General features: G+C 37.7%; 3 protein-coding genes across 3 annotated transcripts; 1 reads left to right on the top strand and 2 right to left on the bottom strand.

The window, feature by feature from the left end:
• Window positions 1-839: 839 nt before the first annotated feature.
• On the bottom strand, window positions 840-9,052 carry LOC120345621 (heparan sulfate glucosamine 3-O-sulfotransferase 1-like). Its single transcript, XM_078115394.1, has 5 exons — window positions 8,759-9,052; window positions 5,046-5,150; window positions 4,616-4,755; window positions 3,837-4,038; window positions 840-2,067 (listed from the first exon to the last, which is right to left on the bottom strand). The coding sequence occupies exons 1-5, from the start codon at window positions 8,939-8,941 to the stop codon at window positions 1,558-1,560; spliced, it is 1,140 nt and encodes a 379-aa protein (XP_077971520.1). The 5' UTR covers window positions 8,942-9,052; the 3' UTR covers window positions 840-1,557.
• Window positions 9,053-12,589: 3,537 nt separating this feature from the next.
• On the bottom strand, window positions 12,590-17,809 carry LOC120345796 (small ribosomal subunit protein eS21-like). Its single transcript, XM_078115587.1, has 5 exons — window positions 17,722-17,809; window positions 16,513-16,574; window positions 15,353-15,519; window positions 14,099-14,154; window positions 12,590-12,686 (listed from the first exon to the last, which is right to left on the bottom strand). The coding sequence occupies exons 2-5, from the start codon at window positions 16,526-16,528 to the stop codon at window positions 12,671-12,673; spliced, it is 255 nt and encodes an 84-aa protein (XP_077971713.1). The 5' UTR covers window positions 16,529-16,574; window positions 17,722-17,809; the 3' UTR covers window positions 12,590-12,670.
• A 1,205-nt stretch (window positions 17,810-19,014) lies between these two features.
• On the top strand, window positions 19,015-21,070 carry LOC120345269 (uncharacterized). The gene is made up of 2 exons (XM_039414649.2): window positions 19,015-19,263; window positions 19,460-21,070. The coding sequence occupies exons 1-2, from the start codon at window positions 19,239-19,241 to the stop codon at window positions 20,524-20,526; spliced, it is 1,092 nt and encodes a 363-aa protein (XP_039270583.2). The 5' UTR covers window positions 19,015-19,238; the 3' UTR covers window positions 20,527-21,070.
• Window positions 21,071-24,426: the final 3,356 nt, after the last annotated feature.

The raw sequence follows: 24,426 nt of genomic DNA, 5'->3' as shown, positions 1-24,426 counted from the left end.
ATTATTAGCGCTTTTTTTGCAAAAAGTGAGAAGCACTTTTTTTCAGGGACTGCAAAATAACCCTTTTTTTCTATTTTGAAGGGCAAAAATTCAAAGTTGACAAATATTTTCGTGCAAGTTTGAAGTTGACAAATAAGTTGCGCACTAGTACTTTTGTAACCCAATTTTGCATTACATAACGATATTTGCGGAGTTCTAACCTATGTGGTGCACACATGGGAGATAAAGCTTTTGCATTAACGGCAAAAATCTTGTTTATAATATGATTATTATAAAGCACACGGATTCCGCTTTTCTCGCAAAAACGCTCGGCGGCGTCTTTGAAACCAGATGTTGGAATACTACGCAGTGCGTTTTTTTGAACGAGAGTGGTCATGTGACCATCAATTAATTGTGACCAAAGTGCACGATTTTTTTTATTAGATGAAACTTTTAGCAGCATACAAGCCAAAGGACGAGGTGAACCCCCCCCGCCTTAATTGTTTTGTGTGCGTATAAATGCACGAAAAGAAAAATATCTGAATATGGTAAAATAAATATCTGCTATGAATATTTAAATATCTGCGGTGCATGGTTTGCAAAGCCTATAAGCAAGTCGAATTCCGATAGGTTGAATGAAAAGGCCAATAAACATTTAAACTCGGGACTGCATAAATATGCTGAGTTGAGGGTATATTGAATAAAGTGTCGACACCCATCAACGAAGCATTGGAGCAAGCTGCTGCTGACGAAACGGGTTCAATGCGGAAAAATATGGCCATTGGCGCATACTACAAATTGGAGGCCACTCATGGGTACTTTGTCTTTCATCAGCCCTCAACTTAAGTGGTTTAAAACGAGAAATTGCAATGCACATTATCTATCTGCCAGAAACTCTACAGACTGACTGGTTAGAGTCCTGTGGTGCTGTGATAAAATCTGACGTGGCGGATAAAATCAAACGATCTATATCAAGGTTTAATTAATTCTCCTATATGTCCGACGAGTGCACAGATGTGAATGGAAAGCAAGTACTCAGTCACTGTAATCGTTATCTCGATGACTGTGGGCGGCCTACCAATGCTTTTTTAGATGTTGAAAACATACAAAATACTTCGGCAATATTTATAACGGAATGTATTTTGAAAGAGCTCGATTTGTGGAATCTAGACCCCAAAAAGATGATATCTTGTTCCTTTGATGGAGCAGCAAATTTTGCTGGGAAGCGAGGAGGTGTTCAAGCCCTTCTCAGACAAAAAATAAATCCGAACTTAAGCTTCATTCATTGTCGTGGACATCTTCTTCAATTGGATTTGGTCAGAGCATCTGTGCTGTCAAAAGACATTTCAAAAGCAATAAGTCTCATGTCTTCTCTGCATTCTTTTTTCGACAGAAGTCCGAAACGTTTGAGTACATTGGAAAATATCCAAATATACGCTGTTTGCTTGAGAGTCAGACCTGAAGTTGTATTTTCTAATAGAGGGAGCTTTTGCCCCTGGACAAGCAAATGCAAAATAGTAACGGTATACAATGCAATTTTTTGCCGTTGCCGGCACTGCGATAGTTCGTCTGCCGCTATCACGTCCAATCAAATTTCCTGTCTAATAGCTCAAACAGTCTTTGATTGAACGGCTTAAAAAACAAACTCAATTTATGTTTATCTTCATCGGACATTTTTGGCCCACCAGGTTGCCTTGAAACACCTTTCTGTTTTCCTAGGCATTCGCCATCTGTGAGGCAATAAAAGCCTTTTGTGCTATCATAACGAAATAATTTGTCGTTTATGACGTCACTGATGCCTAGAAATTGTTCTACTTTTTTGAGTTCGTAGACTGGATTTTTGATTAAATTCTCTCCGTCGACAATGTGGATTTGCGAAGGAGGAAAAAAATTGAACCACGTCTTCAAGTGGTAGTAATACATCCCGTGTGTTAGAATTGTAAGTTGAAATGTTCTTTCGTTCCACGAATTTCGAACAAAAGACTCGAAAGTGCCGTACCCGAGTGTTTTCAGCGGGTTTTCTTGGATTTTCAAAATGTCGTTAATCGCTGAATTGATATGAGAGTCGAAGCTTTTAAACTTGCTGACCTGAATTTTAAAATAAATCAAATCATTCATATTGATTTATATCAGTGAGGAAGTAGCAATAGCGTGGTAGCCCAAGCGTTGGGCCCATCTTTGTAGGTTCTTAGTAACACAGATATGTATGACCAAATCCTGGCGCGCGTTCGCCTTTGTCACAGATAGGTTTTCGCTACTGTGGTTGTTAGATTAAAAGACCCAAAATTCCGAATTGGTTACATATTGATACGGCAACTCCATACTCGAAGCAGCAAAAGCATCAAACACAACTGAAAAACGGCCAACGGCCGAAGAAGAGAGCAAGATATATATTTTTTTTCACACATGTAATGACCAATGGGTGGTCGGAGTCTTATAATGCAAAATTTGGATGTTACCACAAAACTTAGACCCGAAAAAAACAGCATTGTAAAAGCAGGGGTCGGCAACCTCTTGTCAATCGCGGGCCAAAATTAAGGGTTGCAAGTCATTGGCGGCCCGCACGTATTTTTGGAAAGTTGAAAACCGAACGGATGATACTTTTTATTTTAAAAATCAAGCAATGATACATCTCTAGAATAGAAAATAGATTTTTTTCCTCATTACATTGGATCTCAATAAATTCCAATTAAATATTTTCGGCGCTAGTGAACCCTTTGCACTCAGCATCAACTTTTATGTGTTTTGTTGCCATTTGTCTAATTATATTATAGGCTCATTAAACGAGTACTTGTGAATTTTATACTTGTCAGATTATAATATAATTTATCCTACACGTGTCTCACACAATAAATTCTGTTATGTAAAGAATGTAATCGCCAAAACAGCTGTTTTGTTACTATAATTTAGTGAAGCACCGCGGGCCGGATTATATTACTCCGCTGGCTGGATCCGGCCCTCGGGCCGTAGGTTGCCGACCCCTGGAATAAGGAGTAAGCATATATATATGAACATGAAAATTTATTCACAACGCAAATACTGACACTATGGTCCGTGACATCAGGTTAATAATATGGACAAGGTTTCCCAAACTTTTTTTTTTAAAACTCAATTATCCCTTTCACAAAAATGAAATTTTCAGCGCGCAATTCATCAATTTTAACAGCAACAATAACATATAGGAATTTATTAACCTTTCATTTCGGTGAAAAGGGTGGCGCACTCCCTGCTATATTAAATGATCAATGAACGACAGACAGGATGGCCAATTTTGTAGTGTGTGAGGCCCGCGAAACGAGTTTTCAATTTATTTTAATCTGTTACGTGCGATTAATTCTAATCCATTTGCGTTACAGGGCAAATACCCAGTTCATTTCGTTATATAGGCCTATGACGTTAGAATGCCAAAAGCGAACGACGCATGTCATGAGATCAATAACTAAAATTTCTGTGCCTGGCCCACCTGCATTAAAGGTTGGACGCCCCTGATATATAAGCAATTGTCTGGGGTCGAGATCCGGGCAAATACATTGATAGGAACCCAAATGAACAACAAGACGCGCACCAAGTGCACATGTGCACCAAGATGGCGGACACCGGAATGGGGGACTAGCCAAGTGACTCCCGTAGTATTTGTACCTGGAATTATGGCCTTGCCCTAACCTGGTACACATACTAGGTTTCGGTGTCCACCATCTTGGTTCACATACTTTGGAAGTATCCATTTTTGTGCCTGACCCACCTGCATTGAAGGTTGCACACCCTTTATATAGAAGTAATTTTATGGCTTGAAGGGTCGAGGAAAATACATTGTCCCCAAAATTAACAACAAAACGATAACTTAAAACATTCATTACCCATTTACGTCTGTAAGGCCTTTCTGCCGTTTGCAAGAAAAAGTAGTCCGAGAACGCTCGTAATACCGGATCGCAGAGAATGATAATTATTTTGGCTTTTGGTAGCATATCATGAATTCTGCTCGGCACTGGAGGAGCAAAAAAATATCGGGGTGATTTTTCAAAAACTGCATCACCCGGATTAGACACTGGCATTCTGTTCCTAAAAAGAACAAGAGAGCGATGTTCAAATATATGAAAACGAAGGCCAAAGTTGTTAGGGTAAGTATAAAAGGTTGGGTTACTATTTAAAATTGGCGGTGTTTGAAATTTGTCTTCGGCTCCAGGAAATTTAAAACACGAGTCCTAATCTGACACCAATATTAGCAAAAGTAAAAAATTGTAAGAGCGTCACAAACCAAGAAAAAGGAGGGATAACCCGAAAAAGAGACAGCAAGTGAAGTAAAGTTGGAGACGTGTAAAGCGCGCGTCCCCCATCGACACACAAAACAACACACGAAACATAGATAGATAGAAGGAACAGGACGTCAACAAATCGGATTTTGAAGCTTGTGATAATACATATAAAACATCATTTGGAACATCTTTCAGAGAAAACACTTAGTCTTTGTTCAAACCGTTCTAAATTACTGAAACTTGTGGGTACAATCATACACAAACAGAAGTTCAGGTGTTGAATAAATTTTCGTAGGAGTCATTGGAAAATGTGTGGGATGTGTCTATTAGCCGTGCATACCAGAACGCTAACCCCGTACACCACAGATCAGATCTCTCCTCACCTGTAAGCTTCCTTCCCTTCATTATAGAAGTCCGAGTCAAAGAAATGAACTTCGCCTTCTGCAGGTTTAAATTGTGGATGAACGCGCATAAAGTTATGAAATGCGGTCGTTCCACATTTGCGGACGCCGATACCAATCACCTGTAACGATAACACGTGCAATATAATTAAACCACTTGGCAATGGTAAATGTAAATAACCATTAATAACGGTTCTCCCATTTGAAATGTAGCAATTTTTGAAGTTTGAAACGCTTTTTAAACCTCACGAAAACCAGCGTTTTCCGAAATTCCCCAACACTTTCCTGATTGAAATTTTGCTGCTATATTACCGCATGTTATTTGACCTTCATGTATATACATCCAAGTATTGCTCTCTCGTTTTTTTCATAAAAACCCAACAGGCAGAAACTTACAATTAGCAAACCATACCGTTGGAAGTCTCTTTTTTTCGCGTTTTATTTCATCTGAGCTGTTTTTGTTCTTTGAATCCATCCAAGGCTGCATCATCATTTTTTCCGTCCACTTGGGCCAATTCTGTTAATATAAAATTACAGTTCTTTGCGTTTTTTATACGATGCATTTTTATACCTCCCGCTCAGAATAAGGCCCAGTACAAGCGTTCATAGACCAGGGGTGTACTACAACAGGGGGCCCGCCAAGCATATAGCCCTTGTCAACATTCATATTTTCCCCTTCAAGCATAAAATCCTAATCCGACAGATTATGTTTAAAAAGTCGTTCACATGGGTAAAAATACATAATGATTTTTGCTCTAGTCGCTACGTTAAATCTTTCGCCGGCTCCGGTTGGCTGTATTTTGTCGTGGACAAGAAAAACCTGTTTGTTTTTTGTGTGGCCCAGTCAGATGTCCGAAATTGTTTTTTTGAACCACCGACAAAAAATGTTGCACGCCCCTGTTATAGACTATAAAATCTCCGATTTGACACAGACTATAAACATATGCTTACTAGATATATAGTTAACTAAAAATTAAGCCTTAACATTTAATAACCATTATACAAAATAAGAATCAAAGTAACTACTTTACGAGTATTATCAGCACAGAATAAACACGCTATAATAAACCATGTTTCCCCGAAAATAGAACCAAGACTGAAGTTTAAAAATGATCTAATATCAGCCCTCCCCTTAAAATAAGACCTAGTCGATAGCAAGAAATCACCCTCTACACATTTTAAATGATTAGTTATTGTTGAAAAATCTTTGTTTATTATTTTTTTATGAAAACGTGTTATTTATAAGTAAATGGATATCGGTTTTCATATTTTGTATATTTGAAAATCTCGTAATTCTCCACTTTGTAATTCTGTTTTCGATAAATGAAAATAAAAGACATCCTCTCAAAATAAGCATAAGAGTTATTTTTCGAATGAAAATTGAAATAAGCCACTTTCTTATTTTTTGGGAAACAAGGTCTTATGGTTAAACTTAACAACCTGGGAACAACAACCTTAACAACCATATGAAAGTGCGGAGCCCAAGGCGGCTGCGTACGACATTTTTTCGATACGGCCTAAAAATATTCGTCTAGAGCAGTGGTTCCCAACCTTTCTATCCTGGCGTACCGGTAAAATTAAATTAAATGTACTCGCGGACCGGCAAAAATTGGAATAACCGTAACAGATAATATAATGCAATGTCGGGCACTCAAAAAAGGCACACTTAAAAACATTTCACACGAAGAAAAACTATCAAATAATGTGCCAGCCAAAAATTGAAATGGGTAAAACATAATTTAATACCATTTCTTTCGTAATAAAATGCAGTACTGGGCAGTGGCGTAGCAAGACTCTCGTGACCCCGCAAAAATATTTCGAGGAAATGACCCTAAAAACTCTCGGACAAAAGCTAAAACAACGTTTTTTCTATTTCGTCAAAAAGCATAACATGTCGCTATTAAAAGGCAATGGTAACAAAAAATTTGCCGTTTATCTTGGTTACTTTATATTTTTTTCATACGTGCGTACTCTTCTGCCCTTTTTCCGCGTTTCTGTGCGCCACTGAGAGGTTTTGCTTTCGACATCATTGTGACAGCCTTTGCAATTTTGCCGGTGCGATCAAACCACAAGACGCCGAAAATCGACGACTCCCTGGCATTGTTACTTAACAAAACGATTTGAGCAGAACTAACATCAACATTAGATGTGCATTACTGGTTTTGCAATGTAACTTTTGGTTTTGCGGCTTACATTTCTAAATTCTAACCGCTTGGGCCCCTTGGCGCTGTGGGCCCTCCCGCCACTGCGGGGGTGGATGCTATGCCACTGGTACTGGGCACCCATTATGCGTGAGAAAGGCACGCATAAAACATTTCACATAAAAAACATGTACAAATATTGTATAAACACAATTGACTCTAGTCTGCTGCTGTTTCGTTTCCAATATTGGATTGCAAACGAGGCCTCAAAGAAGTTTCTGCAACACGTAGCTCTGCAGAGGCGAGTAGCCGATTTTGTTGCTTCGTTTTAATTAAAGCTAGTGATGAAAATGTTTTTTCGCATAACGCAGTAACTGATTGAAAATACGGACAACAGTTTGATTGCTTACTTAGCGATGGGTATTCGCCATCAAGAGATATCCAAAATTGTGACAGTGATTCTTTCTTAAATCTGGACTGTAAAGTTGAATCACAATTTTAATTAAGTTTTTTTTTTTTTGACTGGCAAGTTGGCACCAGGATCAAAATCCTACTATGTCTGCTCAAAATATTGGAAAAGATCTCTGCCGCCCATTTTTTTGCGCGTCTCGTGACCACCTGCAGTGTCGCAACAAGTTCATATCTTACTGGAATATTATACTGCTCTTGACTGTTTTCTGGTTTAAACAAAGGAAATATGCATAACGTTTTATATAAATGGTCATAATAATCAGGAATATGACGCAGAACAGAAAAAGAACGCGTGCCAATTTTTAGCTTTTGAATTTTGCCATATTTGATGGAGTGCATTCGCGATGAATCGGACAAGAAAAAGCAAACATTGTGATTACTCGGCGCCAAGATGTCGCAATATGACGGCGGGAGAGAAATTGCGTAATAAACCAACGCAACCTCATCTTCGGTAAAGCGATCGGAGCGCATTCGCGATGAATCCAGGCCAAAAAAGGGAAAAGTGTGATTACTCGGCGCCAAGATGTCGCGAATTACGTCGCAATATAACGATGGAAAAGAAATTGCGTAATAAACCCACGCAACTTCGTCTTCGGTAAAGCGATTGAGACGGAATAAAAACAACGAAATTTCTCGCGGACCGGCGAAAAAGCTTCGCGGACCGGCACCGGTCCGCGGACCGGCGGTTGGGAACCACTGGTCTAGAGCAGGAGTGGGCAAGTTTTTGGACCAAGGTTTTCGCCCTCTTGACTGGCGGGCTTACAAGCGTGACGTAAAAAGTTACATTTGTTAAACAATACTTACAGTGTCACAAAGGCAAAAGTGGAAAACAATAAGCCTCGTGTCAAAACTAAATTTATTTGCAATCTCAACAAATTTCTCAAACTATTTTTTTTAGAAAAAACATCAAAATTTGGTTTTAGTTGGGTTGTGGCAGCATCAGGCGGGCCAGATTGAGCAGTAGTTTGCCCATGTGATGTCTACAGTTAGACTCTATAGTCTAACTCTAGAGCAGGGGTCGGCAACCTACGGATCCGGCCCGCGGAGCAATATAATCCGACCCGCGACGCTTCGCTGAATTATAGTAACAAAACAGCTGTTTTGACGATTATAGTCTTTACGAAACAGAATTTATTGTGAGACACGTGTATAGACTAATTTATCTAACAAGTATATATTTCACAATTACTGAGCTTATAATTTACTTATAATTAGACAAATGGCAACAAAACGCAGAAAAGTTGATGCTAAGTGCAATTGGTTTAATGGCGCAGAAAATGTTCAATCACCGCGCGTTTCTAAAAATTAACTTCTGACCTGTGTGGAAAAATGTGATTCATCGGCCATCCGTTCGGTTTTTAACTTTCTTTAAAATACGTGATGCCCGCCAATGACTAGCAACCTTTAATTTTGGCCCGCGAGTGACGAAAGGTTGCCGACCTTTGCTCTACTAGAGGAACAAGAAATATATTCAAACAAATCTACAATGCACATATACATGAAAAATACTTACATTTAGAAGTTTTCTGTCGCTAAAAACGCTGTTTTCAACCGACCCGTATTTTATCATATTGGTTAGCTGTTGAGTAGCTTGTCTCACAACTTCGGGCAAAACTGAGCCTTTTTTCTTATGATAGATTACGCCGCATATGATAATAGGTAAAATCGCTACACATATTCCTAGCCTGTATCTCATATTTGTCTGAATATATAATATTATCAATGCAAAATTAATAAAAATAAGCCAACCTTAAGCATTGAAAGACCCATTTGGCTTCCTTTCCGTCAAACTCAAACCTAATGGGAGCCACAACATCTTTCCGAATGTCAGTGGCTTTTAAAACCCTCGGAAAACTTATGATGTGATATTATAGTTCTTACTGAGTACAATAAAAATAAATTACGAATGATGCAAGAATTCAATTTACGGCGAAATGAAAACAACTTGGAAATTGAAAGGAAAAAGTGATGAGTAATTAGTAATCAATTTGAAATCATTTGATTGAAGCATTTTACGAATAAAGCAATTGTTACGATTATTAATAATTAACTGAAAAATATTGGTAATACTACAGCAAACACAAAGGAAAATTCCCTTCCCCCAGTGACGGTACGGAAAACAAGTCCATTTCATTTATAGCTTTCTACCTGCATAGAATATATAATCAAACTCAATAGATTTAAAAGAACTACGCCTCATGAACTAGGCCATCAGACATTCACGCAAATATAAATCAAGGACCTAAATCACAGGAGACTCAAAATATAGGGAAGCATAAGCATAGTGACCCTAACAAGACCCAATCTTTAGGTAACGAAATTTGAAAGCGGTTCGCCCCGTGATTAGCATGAGACGCAAACCCACGCATGCTAATCAGAGGTGCGGTCGTGAACGTATTCCTAATGCTTAGCACGATTCGCCACATCGCCGAGCCATTTAGTTTTTACCTGTCATATTACATTGCATTACCGCAGTGATGGGGTTCCAAATTCAAAAAACGATTCTCTTTTGTAACGAACTCGCTAACAATAATTTCCCTCATTTTGGCAAATGTATGTAGCTTACGTAGTAAGATATGACACGCTTTACAAAACTCCGATACATAACTATGGAAACTTTTAAAATAACGCTAGTCGTCAGTTGCGGTGCACGTAACTCACTGCGGTCCTCTGACAACAAAAATAGGTTCGCCGGCATTCTAAGAACGTACGCTAACTGCCACGAATCCCGCTACTGCGGTATTGCAACAATTGCTCTACAAATGCGAATATAAATCGTTTCTTTATTATTCTTTGTATTCCGTGATTTGATAATTTGAAAAATAATACATGCGCGATCATAGCGGAAACGCAATGCATGTACGGACATGTTAAACCCGTGTTTCTGAGTCAATGCCGACTCAATTATCCTTGTATAGAATTTGAGTTATGACCCGATTTGATGTCGTGCTCATCGTTAAGAATACATTATCATCCCGTGGGTAATGAATATGCGCGGGAGCATTGCTGGCCCCCTCGCCGCCCCTTAGTTCACATAACCGTTGGTCGGTTATGACATCCTCTATCATCGAGTCCATGTATCATCTGAAACAAATAACTAACTAATTCCATACCCGACATGGACTGGTAACCGGACGTGAGGCCGTTGTACGTTATATGATTAAACCGTCATATCGACTTTCCTCTCCAGCGGTAAGAATTCAATAGCATAAAACCATTCTCATAGAGTTCAGTTTCTAACTTTTATGTCACAATTTGTAACGCGAATTTCACTGACTGGAAAAAAATAAACTTGACTGTAAATACGATACTCGGTACCTTGCTCACGCTCACACATAAATTAATTACCCCTGTAAATTCGGGACTACCGAAGTATGTGAACCAAGATTGCGCACACCGGAACGTAGTATGTGTACCAGGATAGGGTTGGGCCATAATTTTGTGCCAGTTTTCCTTATTTCAGTTATATTACGAGTTCGGGACCTGCCAAGTGACTCCCGTAGTATTTGTACCTGCAATTATGGCCTAACCCTAACCTGGTAGCCTACACACACTACGTTCCGACGTCCGCCATCTTGGTTCACATACTTCGGGAGTACCGCAAATTCAAATAATTTGAAGTGGTAGAATTTCACTGTGCCTAACTAAAGCAATTCCAATCGACATCGTTCATGACACTGAATAAAATTTCAAATTAATTGCCTGAGGGAAAAGCTTTCTGCCGCAAATTAAATGAAGGAATGAGTGCCGTGCGCAGCACTTCGCTAACAAACTTCTTAAATCGCCGCTCGAGGAAATCTTTATTCACTTGTTTATCTATCTACAATACACTATTCAAGTGACTTGGGTTTTATTGCTAATAGTTAGGCTTACCATACACCTGAAGCAAAAAAAACGGGACGGTGCGGATTGGACAAGCCAACCTTGGCTCGATTCCAGGGGCTAAGTAATAGTTTAACGTTTCCCATACCATTGTGGGTAGATTATAGACATCAAAATTGGCTGTAAATTTTATTATAATATCCTCTATTGTTCTTTGCTTCAAATAATGGAAATCGTTCAACTCATTAGAAACACGTACTTTGTTTCGTCATGATTCAGCGACAGTACAGTTGGGTGTTAAATTAATTGACGCGTGGTTGATATTCATATTATAACTATGAAATAACAATTTTTAGCTTTATCTGAACTAGTGTAGTGAGACGCGAATCAGTGGTAAATCGGCTGCCTTGGTTAAAAAAACAAATTTTGTAATAGTATCAAATAAGAAAAATTATTTATGACTGTCATACTGCTGAACCGGGACATTTAGGTCTACCTCCGAGACGGTCGAAAAACTTGCTAAAACCGGGAATGTCTCGGATAAACCGAGACGTATGGTGGGTCTACTAATAGTTGTTTAAGCAGAAAAGGTTGTTTCACGCAAACAGATATTGGGAAATTGACACAGTTCACTCGGAAAACGCGAAACTCTCACGGAACCCCCAATAAGTGTTATACAGACACCCGGTTAAATAGCAGTTCTATGGGTACTCCTGAAGTACGCGTACCAAGATGGCGGACACCGGAACGTAGCATGTGTACCAGGTTTGGAATTGGCCATGATTTTACTCTAATTTCCCTTATTTTAGTTCTATTACGAGTTCGGGGACTAGCCAAATGGCTCCCGTAGTATTTGTACCTAAAATTATGGCCTAAAACTAACCTGGTACACATACTACGTTCCGGTGTCAGCCATCTTGGTACGCATACTTCAGAAATATTTAAAATTGTTTACACTCCCCTTGTGGGGCGCGCCCCACCATTCGAAAACCACTGCGTTTAGGAACACGTTTGCAACCACAGCTCGGATTACCTTGCGCGGATTAGAATCTTGTGGTTTCCGGGACGGAAGAACGTTTCTCCAATCACTAGTAACTTTTTCTTCGAGTAGCTTTGGCCGTGGAGGCCGTGATACTGAAATTTAAAGTTAATAAACTTCGTCGTCTTGCATGTCTCTTTGTATATGTAGTCATATTTAATAGACACTGAACTTGAATTTTGATAATTTTTATTGTATTCCTTAGGACGGACAGTAAAATCTGTCCCACTGACAAGCCTGGGGCTATTTCTTTTTCAAGCCGAAATCATGTGCGCCATAAATATTGCTTGACCTTTGTACCATCCAGTCTGCCCTGAAAAACTTACAAATATGTAAATCCTATCCTATAATTATGTAGTATTGGTATCGGCATTTTGAAATATCGGTACATTTCCAATGCGTACGGAACTACTGAAAATGCGATGAATAAACTTCTACAATAATAAACAACCTTCTGAACATATCAAAAATATCAGACAAAACTAGTCCATGCCAATTTTATTACAGCATGAAACATGAATTCAATCCTCAGAGGTGACGTCTTCAGGACAGTGTTCCCGACTCTCAGATAAGTGTTCCCCTAAAATAAAACAAATTATATTCTCAGAAGAAGTTTAGAGGAAAATTATTCAGGCAGGTGCTTCGGTACTCCCGGAGTATGTGAACCAAGATGGCGGACACCGGAACGCAGTAAGTGTACCAGGATTTTATCCCAATCTTCCTGTTACCGTATTTCCCGGCGAATAAGTTTACCCGATGAATAAGACGAGGGCCGTTTTTAAGCCTGGAAAAATGGCTTTTCGCATATAACCTGCCAATAAGACGAGTAGTAAAATCGCATCAACATCGGAATCTCAAATTACCATGCAGAGGCTTTTGAGCGGTCGCCGCCTTTGCGCATTGGTTAAAATAGCCCATAATGACTTTTTCTTGTAGAGTAATATTCAATCCATAACAACCACAAGAATTCAAACTGTCTTTCAATTTCAATCTAATTGTGTTCAACCTAACTCGCGGTTGCGTCCACCATATAAGAACATTACATTTAGAAAAATTTGGGTCTAGAAAAGCGACTTATTCGCCGGGAAATATGGTATGTCTAGACACTATATTGATTAATCATGAATAGAATCAAACGCTAGTCAAGTTAACGACTCTAGCCTTTTAAACAATGATCCTCCATTCCCCCTAAAGCAGGGGTTGGCAAATTAGGACCCCAGGGACAGATCCGGCCTACCAAAGTGTTTCATCAGTCCCATTTGTGTTTGCTGTAAGTACTGCCATTGTTTTTATGGATATCAATTTTCGTTGGAAGTATCAATAAAAATAACGCCATGATGACCCAGATTAGTACATTGTGCTTAGGATAGGATAGGATTTACATATTTATCCCGGGGGAGAGGCGAACCACAGCCTCTCGTCCGGTTACCATTCCAAGTCGGGTATGGGATTAGTTATATTGTTTGTTTTCGGAAGATGTGCTTCTTAGTTAAACTTTAGCCTAGCTGTTGCGGAATAACTTTTTGCCCAAGTTTTTCATAAATATGAAATATTTTTACTAAAAAAACACGTGTCCTTTCTCTGTAACGCAAGTAACGGTTTCAGGGCATTACTATGGGAAACTAGTCCATAGTATCGCCACCTCTATGGTGTCTATGTTACACCCCTAATGCCATCTACAACTAGTAACAATGTGACTTGCATACTTCTAATACGTTTTAAGTCAGTTTGAAATTTAAAAAATTTGCACAGATGTAACGAAAGAAACGCTGGAATTGCCCTATTGAGTTTTGAGCCTTCGTCCAAGTCCTTAGTCCATTATCTGTAACTTTTCACCCCTTCCTTAACGGAATACAGAGTCGACCAAAAGTTGGTTAACAGTTAATAATAATAATTTTTTAATTCAACAACTGATCTACTATACTTTCGACCCATTATATGTAACACATTACAATTACCTTAGCGATGTTACATATTTACTATGATACTTACTTCGTGACAATACCATCACCAGATGCAAGTCTGTTCAAGCAATCGTCTGATTCACCCTGAAATGTAATAAAGATAATGATTTCCAGTTCAAAAGTATGATTTAAAGAATAACAAAAATTTTGACTTTTTCTATGCAGAACAGGTACAAATCTGCAAAAGAAGAAAAGTTTTGCGACGCCCTATCAATATTGAAACGACGCACTTGGACGTCGCGACGCCCAGTTTGAGAACCACCGTGTTACGTAATCAATGCTATCTGTTATGTAATTGGACGCCTAAGGCGTGAGTGTTATCTACCAGCGCTTAAAATTCAACAGCGTTGTGACAAAAGCGCTTCTTATTTCCTATTGTTCTCTACCACTGAAAAATCAGCTTTTACTTTGGGCGGGTATTCAAGCACCGGCCCTTATTTATTTTTATGTTCTGTTCATATGGGCCGCTAATCAAACGGGCCCTTAATCAAGATCGGGCTGTGAAACGAGCATATACGCTGTGCTTTGTAGAATTGCTTTCTTCTATTACTCCAACTGTTATGTACATGGAGCTCTTACTAATGAGATTCAAAGATATATTTATATAATAGGCCTCATATATGCCCAATGCGGCACTGGCACGTCATAAGCTCGAATGTACATGGTTTTGTCAAAAGCTATTCTTGTATTTATGATAAATCCTAATTACCCATGTCCAAATTGAAATAAACTTGAATCACTGTGTTTATACAAAACTGCTAGCTTATGGCCCGGGTACCAGAAGTTAGTTGCTGGAAAGAGGTAGTTTGATAGCATATGATGGAGAACAGTTTAGTAGATTAAAACTGATTTTTTTTTACAGCGTAAATCGCAATAAAATGCGCTTGTTCCATAATAATTCAAATCGGCAAGTTCATTCACAAATGCCCACTTCCGGGTTCAATCAGAATACTGAAAAATTGAAAACTTAAATTTTTTTATTACCCCCCTTTGCATGCTCCAGTTTCCTTCAAGGTTAACAAATCTCGGCAATGGTCTCTGGCAGTTAACAAATAAGCATTGGATGCATTCCTGCATGATGCATTCCTGCTACAAAGCCCAACACTTCAACACAGATCGTGTGAATTTTAATGGATTTTTTATGCTTCCTTCTACATCGTTTATCTTAGGTTATGATGACTTAAATTACAGTAGGTTCGATCACAACTTCAGTAGTAACAGGAACAATAACAATAACAGGATAGAATTAAAAACATATTATTTCTATTATGGAATTTATTACCATTCGTCTGATTTCACCACAGATCGCATAGATTTTAGTGGATCCGGTGTAACGACCGTTCTCATCGACATCACCTAGATTGAGTTGAATTGAAGCATGATCTTTCGCAGAAATGATTCTGCCACTCGCTGAGCATTTGCGAGGAATGTACAAGTCCACTATTTCACCTGAATTAAATATTTAGGAATTTTATTATTTCTTTAACGGCTGTTTACGTACATTCATGAAAAGGGCTCTAAATCAAGACTGTGGACTCGGGGGAAAAAATTATTTCAACACCGATTCAAGCTCACAGAAAATCACTATTTCCGCTATAAATCCGCAATCTTTACTTTTCCACCATACAGAAAATATACAAAAAATGTACCAATTTCAGGATAATATCCAAATATATAAAACAACAGAGAGAAAATAAAATATCCAACTCAACACAGAGCACACAACCCTTCATGAAAGCCAAAACAATACACTTGAGAAAAAAGTGCCATATATTAGAAAAGGTCTACATGAAAATGCATTGAATTTTTTTTCTTATCAGTAATTTATTCATATTTACATGAGAACTCAAAACCTTACTTAGAAAAGCATCCAGTTCGAATACTACTGAATTTCAAACTCACTAAATTACTCCCGTATAATACCACAATTATACATAGAAAACACCAAATGTCAACATGAAAAACAATTAATAAAAATGGGATGTGATACATTATCTAAATCTGACACAGATGCTATGAAAAAGGACACAAGCAGTTTGGCTTCAATAAACAAACTACAGAGTCACAATTCGGTTCATTCTTACAGCAGGGTACAGTTCTCCATTCCAAGATGTAAAAAGAATCTATTTGTCTCTGAAATGAGGGTGTCTGGCACGACGGCAAATATGCGCCATGTTTGTCTTGATGCTAATATAAATCAATCGCGTCATGCGTCAGCTATCACGTTTTAAATTTTTTTTAACTATGCTGTTACGTTCCTATCGTACAGTCATATAAGTAAATAAGTGTGGCTTGGCAACATTTTCACATCTCTATTGGGTTGGCTTTAATTCTGACAAGACATGGTTCATCGAGTATAAATGATAAATCTGACTGCAATTCCGGTAGACATGAATAATATTAAACTAAACTTTAAGAAACAATGAATTTAAGCATTTCTACCTGTGTCGTTCTGCATCTTTCTGATTAATAAGCGAGGGATAGAACCAGGTTACGTCACGCTTCTGAAATATAAGATTGAAAAAATTATCATATGTGTTACTCAAACTACTAAATGCAGAAATGTACAAGTCAGTAGGTGTAGGCTACTTTGCTAGCTTTTTAAAACTCATACAACTGTACAGGATAGACTAGATAGATAGTTTATTTCGAAAATTCCATAACAAACATAATTGAAAAATGGGGTCTAGTATAGTTTAGTACCACAGGTACTTCCAGTGGACGTAGCATAACGAATTTTGCATATGTTATTCCTAACCCTCACCTGACTATGCCATCTAAAAATTACGTCACTACGATGTCACCATCACGTCATAGGGCTTGCCGAAGTATAATTACAATCGCCCGAAATGGCATCTGCGCCGCCGATAACGAACTCGCTAAAGCCGGCGATCTCTCTCCTATCGTGATCGTTGTGACGAGAAAACGAGAGAAATAGCTTGCTCGATTTCGGGTGATCATCTGCGTGTTTTGGACGACCATTCGCATTCTTTGGCGGGCCTTATTACGCCACTGTGACGTTGAAATGAAGTGATTTTTGGGTGACGTAGTCAGGTGAGGGTTAGGATTGACATATGCAAAAATTGTTGAGCCAGGTCAACTAGAAGTGCATGTGGTACTAAACTATACCTGACCCGAAAAATGTAGAATTATGGAGAGCAAGCAAAACCTATAAAAAAGATTGAGCACGCACGCACACAAACAAGCCCAATTAAATGAGGCTTGCGTCAAACTTGACAAACAAAATACATGATAGTACTGTAGTATTAAACTTCCGGGCTGTTGTATTTTCAACAATTACGTTGATAATGACTAATACAAGCCAATAACCAAGATAATGACCAACAAGCCTGAGCAAATCAAAATCATGTCGTTTAAAGGTTCAGCTTTTATCACATTCTGGTTACTGGGCAAGATTTCCATTTTGTTGCTGGGTTAAAATTACAGAATTATGAGTAAAATTTACTTCCATGTGAAAAAATGGATAATTTTTTGATTGTCTGGGAGCCGTCACTAGGGTTTTTCAACAAAATATATTAATAGCGGCCGAACACCAACTGTATTAATTTTTCATTTGTCACAAAAAGCATTGAGAAAGGGCACTAACAATTTGATTTTTCAATAAAAAGATAAAATATCTAAAAAACGCACCAGAAACACGACCAACGCACGGAGTGGCCAGAGAAGAAAAGGTGGCGCCAGAGATTTGCACCATGTCGTAGTTTTTCATGCGTGTCAGCTGTTCTTAGAAAATTGACTTTTTTTGCAATAAATTTTATTTTAACAACAGAAATATTAATGATAATTAAATAATATCTTCATTATTACATAAACTTTTTGTAATGTTGTATTTTTCATCAATTTAAGTTTACTTAGGCAAATGAAATAGCCAATTTTACCCTAATAATAGTTTGGAAATCTCCGGACTCGCGAGTAGCCGAATCATATTTACGGCGGAATATCTATTTGGGTCATTGCGGTATGTTAGTCGTTGGGTCATTGTGAATAATTTGACTTTGTTATTGTTCTCTTGCGCTCAATTCTGAACACTTTAAATACAGAAAAACTCATTTGAAAGTGTTATCACGTATTAACGAATTAGGTGAGCGAACACGTACTATTTCTTTTATCAATATTTTCCCATCTAAAATATGTACGCTTTAAACCTTACTTGGGGTTTTGTTTGCTTTCCCGATTCTATAATTAGTTTAATTTATTTTGTTTTTATCAATTATTTCATCGTCTTTTATGCTGATTATGGAGTCGAAATAAACTTATACTTATCTCCACGGACATGGCAAGTGTAGTTTGGAAATTCAAGAATTTATTTTATTATTATTGAGCTTCTAGTAAATTATTTAACTATTTATTTTAATTTTACAAAAACAAATGATAAGATACTCGAACAAAAGAAAGGATTTACATCAAATTTATCATGTGAAATGTCATATGACGTCAGATATAGTGACTCAATATATTGAGCGCACTCAAGCATGAAACTAACTTGTCAATCAAGAAAGGAAACAAAGATTCGTCACCACGGCAGCTGTCGATTTTGCTAGAATTTTGTTTTGGTCGCGATAATACTTTAATTTAGGAAATTAGTCGCTGGTGCAATTATGGGAATACAACATAATTACTAGTTTAATTTAGTAATGGAAGTTTTTATTACGGCCTCAATTTGAATTAAATTAATAGTTCAGGTTAGCACAGTATTGCGCTGGGCTGTGTCGCGACTTGCAGACACGGTCGATGTTATGACAGTCTGATGGACAAATGATCTAAGCCTTGACGTTCTGCTGATATATTTATGATGGAAGTTAATTATTTGCTGTGCTATAATTCTTATCTTATTTAGGTCTTGTGTGGGGTACAGAATTGCATTTCAAAAGAGAAGAGAAAATTGTAATCAAATCTATCCTGATACTGCAGACTTAATATGTAGTTATAATATTTGTCAAATCTTGTGTCAACTGGTCTCCAGTAACATCTCTGTCGAAAGCATAAGCATATATATAGCTCTAAGGTGCCAATGACCAATGCTTAGATTGCTATATATATTATTATATACATTGTTAGTCACAAGTTCGCTAAACTCTGTTCCCGTTTAGAATAATTTGGCGGGGACCAGGTAACCCAAACAGAATGTGCGATTATACGAAGGACCAATGCCAAGGGAGCTGATTAAAATTGGTAAACACTTCCATAATTCGTCTTATCTGTAAATAATTATTGAACTAACAATGATTGACACGATATTCAGTGGTGGGTTGTGTACATGGCCCCTTTATTATATTAATAACCTAATTTTTTTAAAGTTGCGAAGCCTGGCTTTGCATTTAAGAATATTACAACTAGATTTTAGTTATAAATATATTTTTATTTTTAGAAGTTAGGCCTTACAATGTTAATCATTATCATCTAATTATAATAAATATGTGCGACAAAAATTTTCAACAATTTTTGGAAGTTTTGAATGAAGTTGAAGCAAAAGGGTGTGGCGAGCGTCGATTGCAACCAATTCCAGAAATATGTGTCTTACAAAGTCGAGATGAACGAGGGCGTGATCGTTGTCCTGTGCTTCCTGAAATAAAAACCATCAAATCAAAACACAAACCAGTGTTTTGTCCGTTACGAAAGCCAGGTTTCGTGTACAGGAGTAAAAATTTTTCAAGGAAAACTTTTTTGGATAATAATTTATGGGAATTAATGTGTGGAAGGAAAGTATTGCGATCTCCTACATTCAAGTACAGAGAAAAACGAAAATCATTACTCAGTCCTTACACATTACAAGCTCTTGATAGACTCTGTGAACTCACAATTGACGCCAAAACTTTGCCAACTTGTGGCAATTCGAAGCCGAAAAACTTGGCGCCGATTACAACAACCTCACATAAAAACGCTGAATCGTCATTTGGGAACAAATTCTTGCCGTTGTCAAAAAGTAATACTTTACCTATGAAATCAACAAAATCTCATTTTCCTACACGGCGAAAACAAGTTATTCAATCATCAAAGTTTTCCACTGAAGGAATAAATTCTAGAGAGCAAAATACTATCAAATTGGTCCCACAAGATGCAGGATTCAAAAATTGGGCTGATTCCGCTTCAGGCATTTCATTTAAGGACTTAGCTTCTACGAAAGATGATGAAGTCTGTGACAACATACCTCGTTTTGAAATTGGTTCGCCTTCCTATACACAACGGACAAAAAACGAGCAATACCAATCTTCAAAATTGACCCCTATCAATACCACTAACTTGGAGCATTCTACGAGCAATATTACACCAAATTCTTCGAAGCCTATTCTAAATATTGAAAGATCTTGCTCATTCCAGGCTCGAATGTGTGAACAGGACATGTCAATGTCTGTTGACGAGCTCTCCTCATACATGGAAGATTTTTTGTTCCTCCCACAGAAAATGTCGAGTATGGCTGAAATGATGTATACTTGAGTTGTTGAATGCATGTTTTATGTTGTTGTCGGTTATTTTACTTTTGGTAAGAATTTTTGCTAGTCCCGTAGACCGTAGTGTGTGTACCACTGCATGAGTCATTAGTATTCGCAAGCTGTTATCACCCTTTTCTTACATTCCCCTTAGTTGTAATTTCACCATTTCCCCGGATATCGGTTCTTTACATAGTATAACATATTGGTACATACACTTCTGGAGCGCCGAATTTTTCTTATGTTTTCATGTCTTACGTATCTTTTGTCCATTATAAACTGACGTTGATATTGCAAACTTCCATATTTGAAAGGTTCCCTGTCCCAATAGCAGCTTGTCTACTTTTTCAAAGTGGAGCAGTAAACTTCACTGAAATTGAATTGGAAAAACTCGAGTATCTTGAATTCGACCATAATTTTAGTACCTAGTATTATATCACATGTTTTGCGTGTTACGTCACAATAAAATAATATAAAATCATCCCATACACATTACAGAATAAGGACCTCCCGAAGTATGCGCACCAAGATGACGCACAACCTGAACCCAGGTTGTGTACCAGGTTAGGGTTCAGGTTACACCCAAACATACTTCAGGAGCACGCAAAATAATCCTATAGCGTGTGTATTGTGGAGGTGTCGGTGGTACGCGGACAGAGTAAAAACACCAAATTGGTACACAGTCAGTAAAAAGGTTGAGAACCACTGACATAGAATAACTCCTAATCAATTCTTTAATTGTAAAATCCGGTTAGGCAAGTACTTTCCCTTCTGACATTAGTGGGAATCATTAAAACATGACTGGCAAGAATCTTCCAGAAATAGTTAACAAGATTTTCTTTTTTTTACAACGAAAAATTAAATGGAAAAATTTTAGATTGGAAGTCTTTCAAATCATGTTTACTACATTTAAATTTACCTGATTGTGGATATATTGCGGGAGTACTCACATTTCTATATGTCATTGTGTGACTGGGTTCATCTGCGTATATTGCAAGGATGCTGTAGCAAGAGCAAAAGATGACTATTCTATGTTATTCAAGTGAGAGTATTGATGCACAGTGACACAAATATACTTCTGTAACATTATATCTGACAAAGTCAGATCAGATTTCTCCAGCTGCTTCAAACAGAAATACATTTGTGTTATTGTGCATCTCTTGAATTACATAGATTAGTCTCAATCAAGTCATTTTTTTGTTTATAAAGAACACCATGTATTATTTTCATTTACTTAATATTTTTTCTTGAATAATATTGCATGTTATCACCGTATAGTGTTGTGGTACACTGTTTATGTAGGGTTGCCATTTTCAGGTTCTTATTCAAAACAAATTCATTCTGGATTGAAATATTGTTATATACGGCACATCTGATTCTTTATCTAGTTCAGGGTGGTCCAAACCCAGGCCCCCGGCCCACATGTGGCCCGCCGCTTTATTATCTGTGGCCCGTGTCACATTCGGAGAGTGATCAAAAAATCGCATTTTGTGTTGTTTTGTAATAAAATTAATCAGAAAAATCTTTTGACATATTGTTACATCAATAATGTCACTGAATTGACTAGTGTTATGGCTAGCTGAGGCAACTAGCGAAGTTGAATGATGTGCTTGGCAGTCTAAATTATTATCTGGCTTTCTATCTCTTTGATCGGGAAAATATGCTAACAATATAGGCATCATAGAAAACTAAAAATCGAATGCCGCTTCTATTAGCCTGTGTCTGATAACTATGTGTTTGCACAATAAAAGTGTTTGTTTTGTATTGCACTGTTTACCTATTTTTGGCACTATTGTGGCCTGCGAACAATGCAAGAATAATTTGTGGCCGGCGTAGCCGACAACCTTGGACCACCCTGATCTAGTTCATGCATCTGAAACCAACATTAATTGGTAACCGGGCAAGGGGAAGTGATTTGCCATATGATTAAACTGTCTTACCGACTTTTTCTATCCCGGGATAAATATGTAAATCCTATCTGATTGTGAGAAAAGCTGATTCTCATCATCTTGAAAATAACTTTTTTGCATTCTTGTATATCCATACAAATCCTTAAGATCTCCGAGTTGATAATCATTTCTCCTCTTTAAATCGTACTTGCGAGGTGTCCATAAAGTCTTAAAAATTTTTTTAAAATGCAAAGGGGAATTATTCATATCATATATTGTTTTGATCCTCACTGATGTATGACTAAAAAACAAAATTACTGATTAAAAAAACAACAAACCTGGTTGAGATATATTGAGAACTGGCTTCATAACGAAATTGGGTGCTTCAGAAGTGTGTGTACCAATATGGAGGTAACTAATTTTGTTCGCCTACTTTACATCAAGTTGTGTAAAGGGACTGAAACCTATTGGCAGGACTATATTCACTTGGCTAACACAGACAGTCCCCGAACTTGTAATTGAACTGAAATAAGAAAAAATTGGAATGAAATAATGCCCTAACCTGGTACACACACTATGGGAGTACCCAAAAATCAATATTAAACCTGAAAATGGTATCACTACATATAACCCAATGAGAAACCGTTTATCTGATGAGAGTCAAATATTTTCAACTTTGAATATGAAATACTGGCTCGTTCAGTTGACAACAGTTTCTTGTTGGGAAATTGCAATATTTTCAATATTCTTCTTTTGATTTCATTGTGTGTTACTTTCTTAAATTCAAGTTAAAATTTGTCTTCTTGTATTGTGAATGAAACCAGAAATTGTGTGCAGTAAACGTATAGTCAACCGAGTTTATGGTTTGCATACTTGGTGAGGCTGGAATGGTTCTCAAACTTATAAAGTCGCGCCTCCTTAGAATTTGTCAAGTCTCGCGGCACACCTAAAGAATAACTAGCTAAAAGATAGCAAGGCGAAATTATGCATGGAATGTAACTGGAGTTGTAAATAATTTAGACTTCAACATTAGATCAACGGATAACCCGGTATTGTTGTCAACTAACGGAGGCCTGGAAACGTGGGTTCTTAAGGGTCTGAAAAGCGTTACAAGCTGCGAAAAATTGCTATGTTTGATACGGAAAAAATGCCTTTTTCTACATTTCAAAAGGAGAGTCTGAACCCGCAACCATGGTAAACCCCTTGCCATATGGTTATTGGTATAAATATAAAAATATTATCCCAACAGTGGCATTTCACAATTTCAGGTTGATATCCTATTTTGTACAACTCATTAACTATTTCTGGACATGGATTGGTAACCGCCTAGGACAGGGGTCAGCAAGTCGCCCACGGGCAAAATTAGGGGTTGCAAGCAATGTTCCCTCAATAATTTTTTGTAGTATGTGTGCGCAGAAATTTTGGTGTGTGTGCACTTTTTTGGAAATGACTAATGTTTGTGCAAAAACCAATGAAGAAATTTTGGCGTTCTAACCGGGTAATAAGTGGGCCAACAACAAACTTTCTCAACCTGCCAACCAAGCACATTGTTACATTACATCGAAATACGTCCGTGCGCAGTAAATCTATGCGTGTGCGCAGCCTCTGGAAGCTGTGTGCGCGCGCACACCTTAGAGGGAACACTGGTTGGAAGTCATTGGCGGGCCACACATATTTTTAGAACTATGAAAACCAAATTCGAATATAATATAGATTCATTGCATCTCAAAAAATCTCATTTGAATATTTTCGGCACCATTGAACCCTTTGCACTCGAATCAACTTTTCTGCGTTTTGTTGCCATTTGTCTAATTATAATTAAATTATAGGCTAATGAAACGAGTAATTTTCAATATTATACTTGTTAGATTATAATATAATTTAGTCTACACGCATCTCACAATAAATTCTGATACTTAAAGATTATAATCGTCAAAACAGCTGTTTTGTTAATATAATTCAATGAAGCGTCGCGGGCCGTAGGTTGCCGACCCCTGGACCAGGAGGTCCTTTCTCTT

The sequence above is a fragment of the Styela clava genome, chromosome 8 (assembly GCF_964204865.1).
Source record: "Styela clava chromosome 8, kaStyClav1.hap1.2, whole genome shotgun sequence".
Taxonomy (NCBI): domain Eukaryota; kingdom Metazoa; phylum Chordata; class Ascidiacea; order Stolidobranchia; family Styelidae; genus Styela; species Styela clava.
This window is presented reverse-complemented; position numbering and strand designations above follow the sequence as displayed.

Bases quoted from the DNA above. Each gene is read 5' to 3' on its own strand.
- LOC120345621 (XM_078115394.1), bottom strand. From the start codon at position 8,941: ATGAGATACAGGCTAGGAATATGTGTAGCGATTTTACCTATTATCATA. The intron at 4,756-5,045 runs GTATGGTTTGCT...TTATCGTTACAG, and splicing joins AAAAAAAGAGACTTCCAACG to GTGATTGGTATCGGCGTCCG. The intron at 2,068-3,836 runs GTAATGAATGTT...TTTAAAATTCAG, and splicing joins GGCCTTACAGACGTAAATGG to GTCAGCAAGTTTAAAAGCTT.
- LOC120345796 (XM_078115587.1), bottom strand. The intron at 14,155-15,352 runs GTAATAAATTCC...ATTACATTTCAG, and splicing joins GTGGTGAAATCAGACGAATG to GGTGAATCAGACGATTGCTT.
- LOC120345269 (XM_039414649.2), top strand. From the start codon at position 19,239: ATGCCAAGGGAGCTGATTAAAATTG. The intron at 19,264-19,459 runs GTAAACACTTCC...TTTTATTTTTAG, and splicing joins AAGGGAGCTGATTAAAATTG to AAGTTAGGCCTTACAATGTT.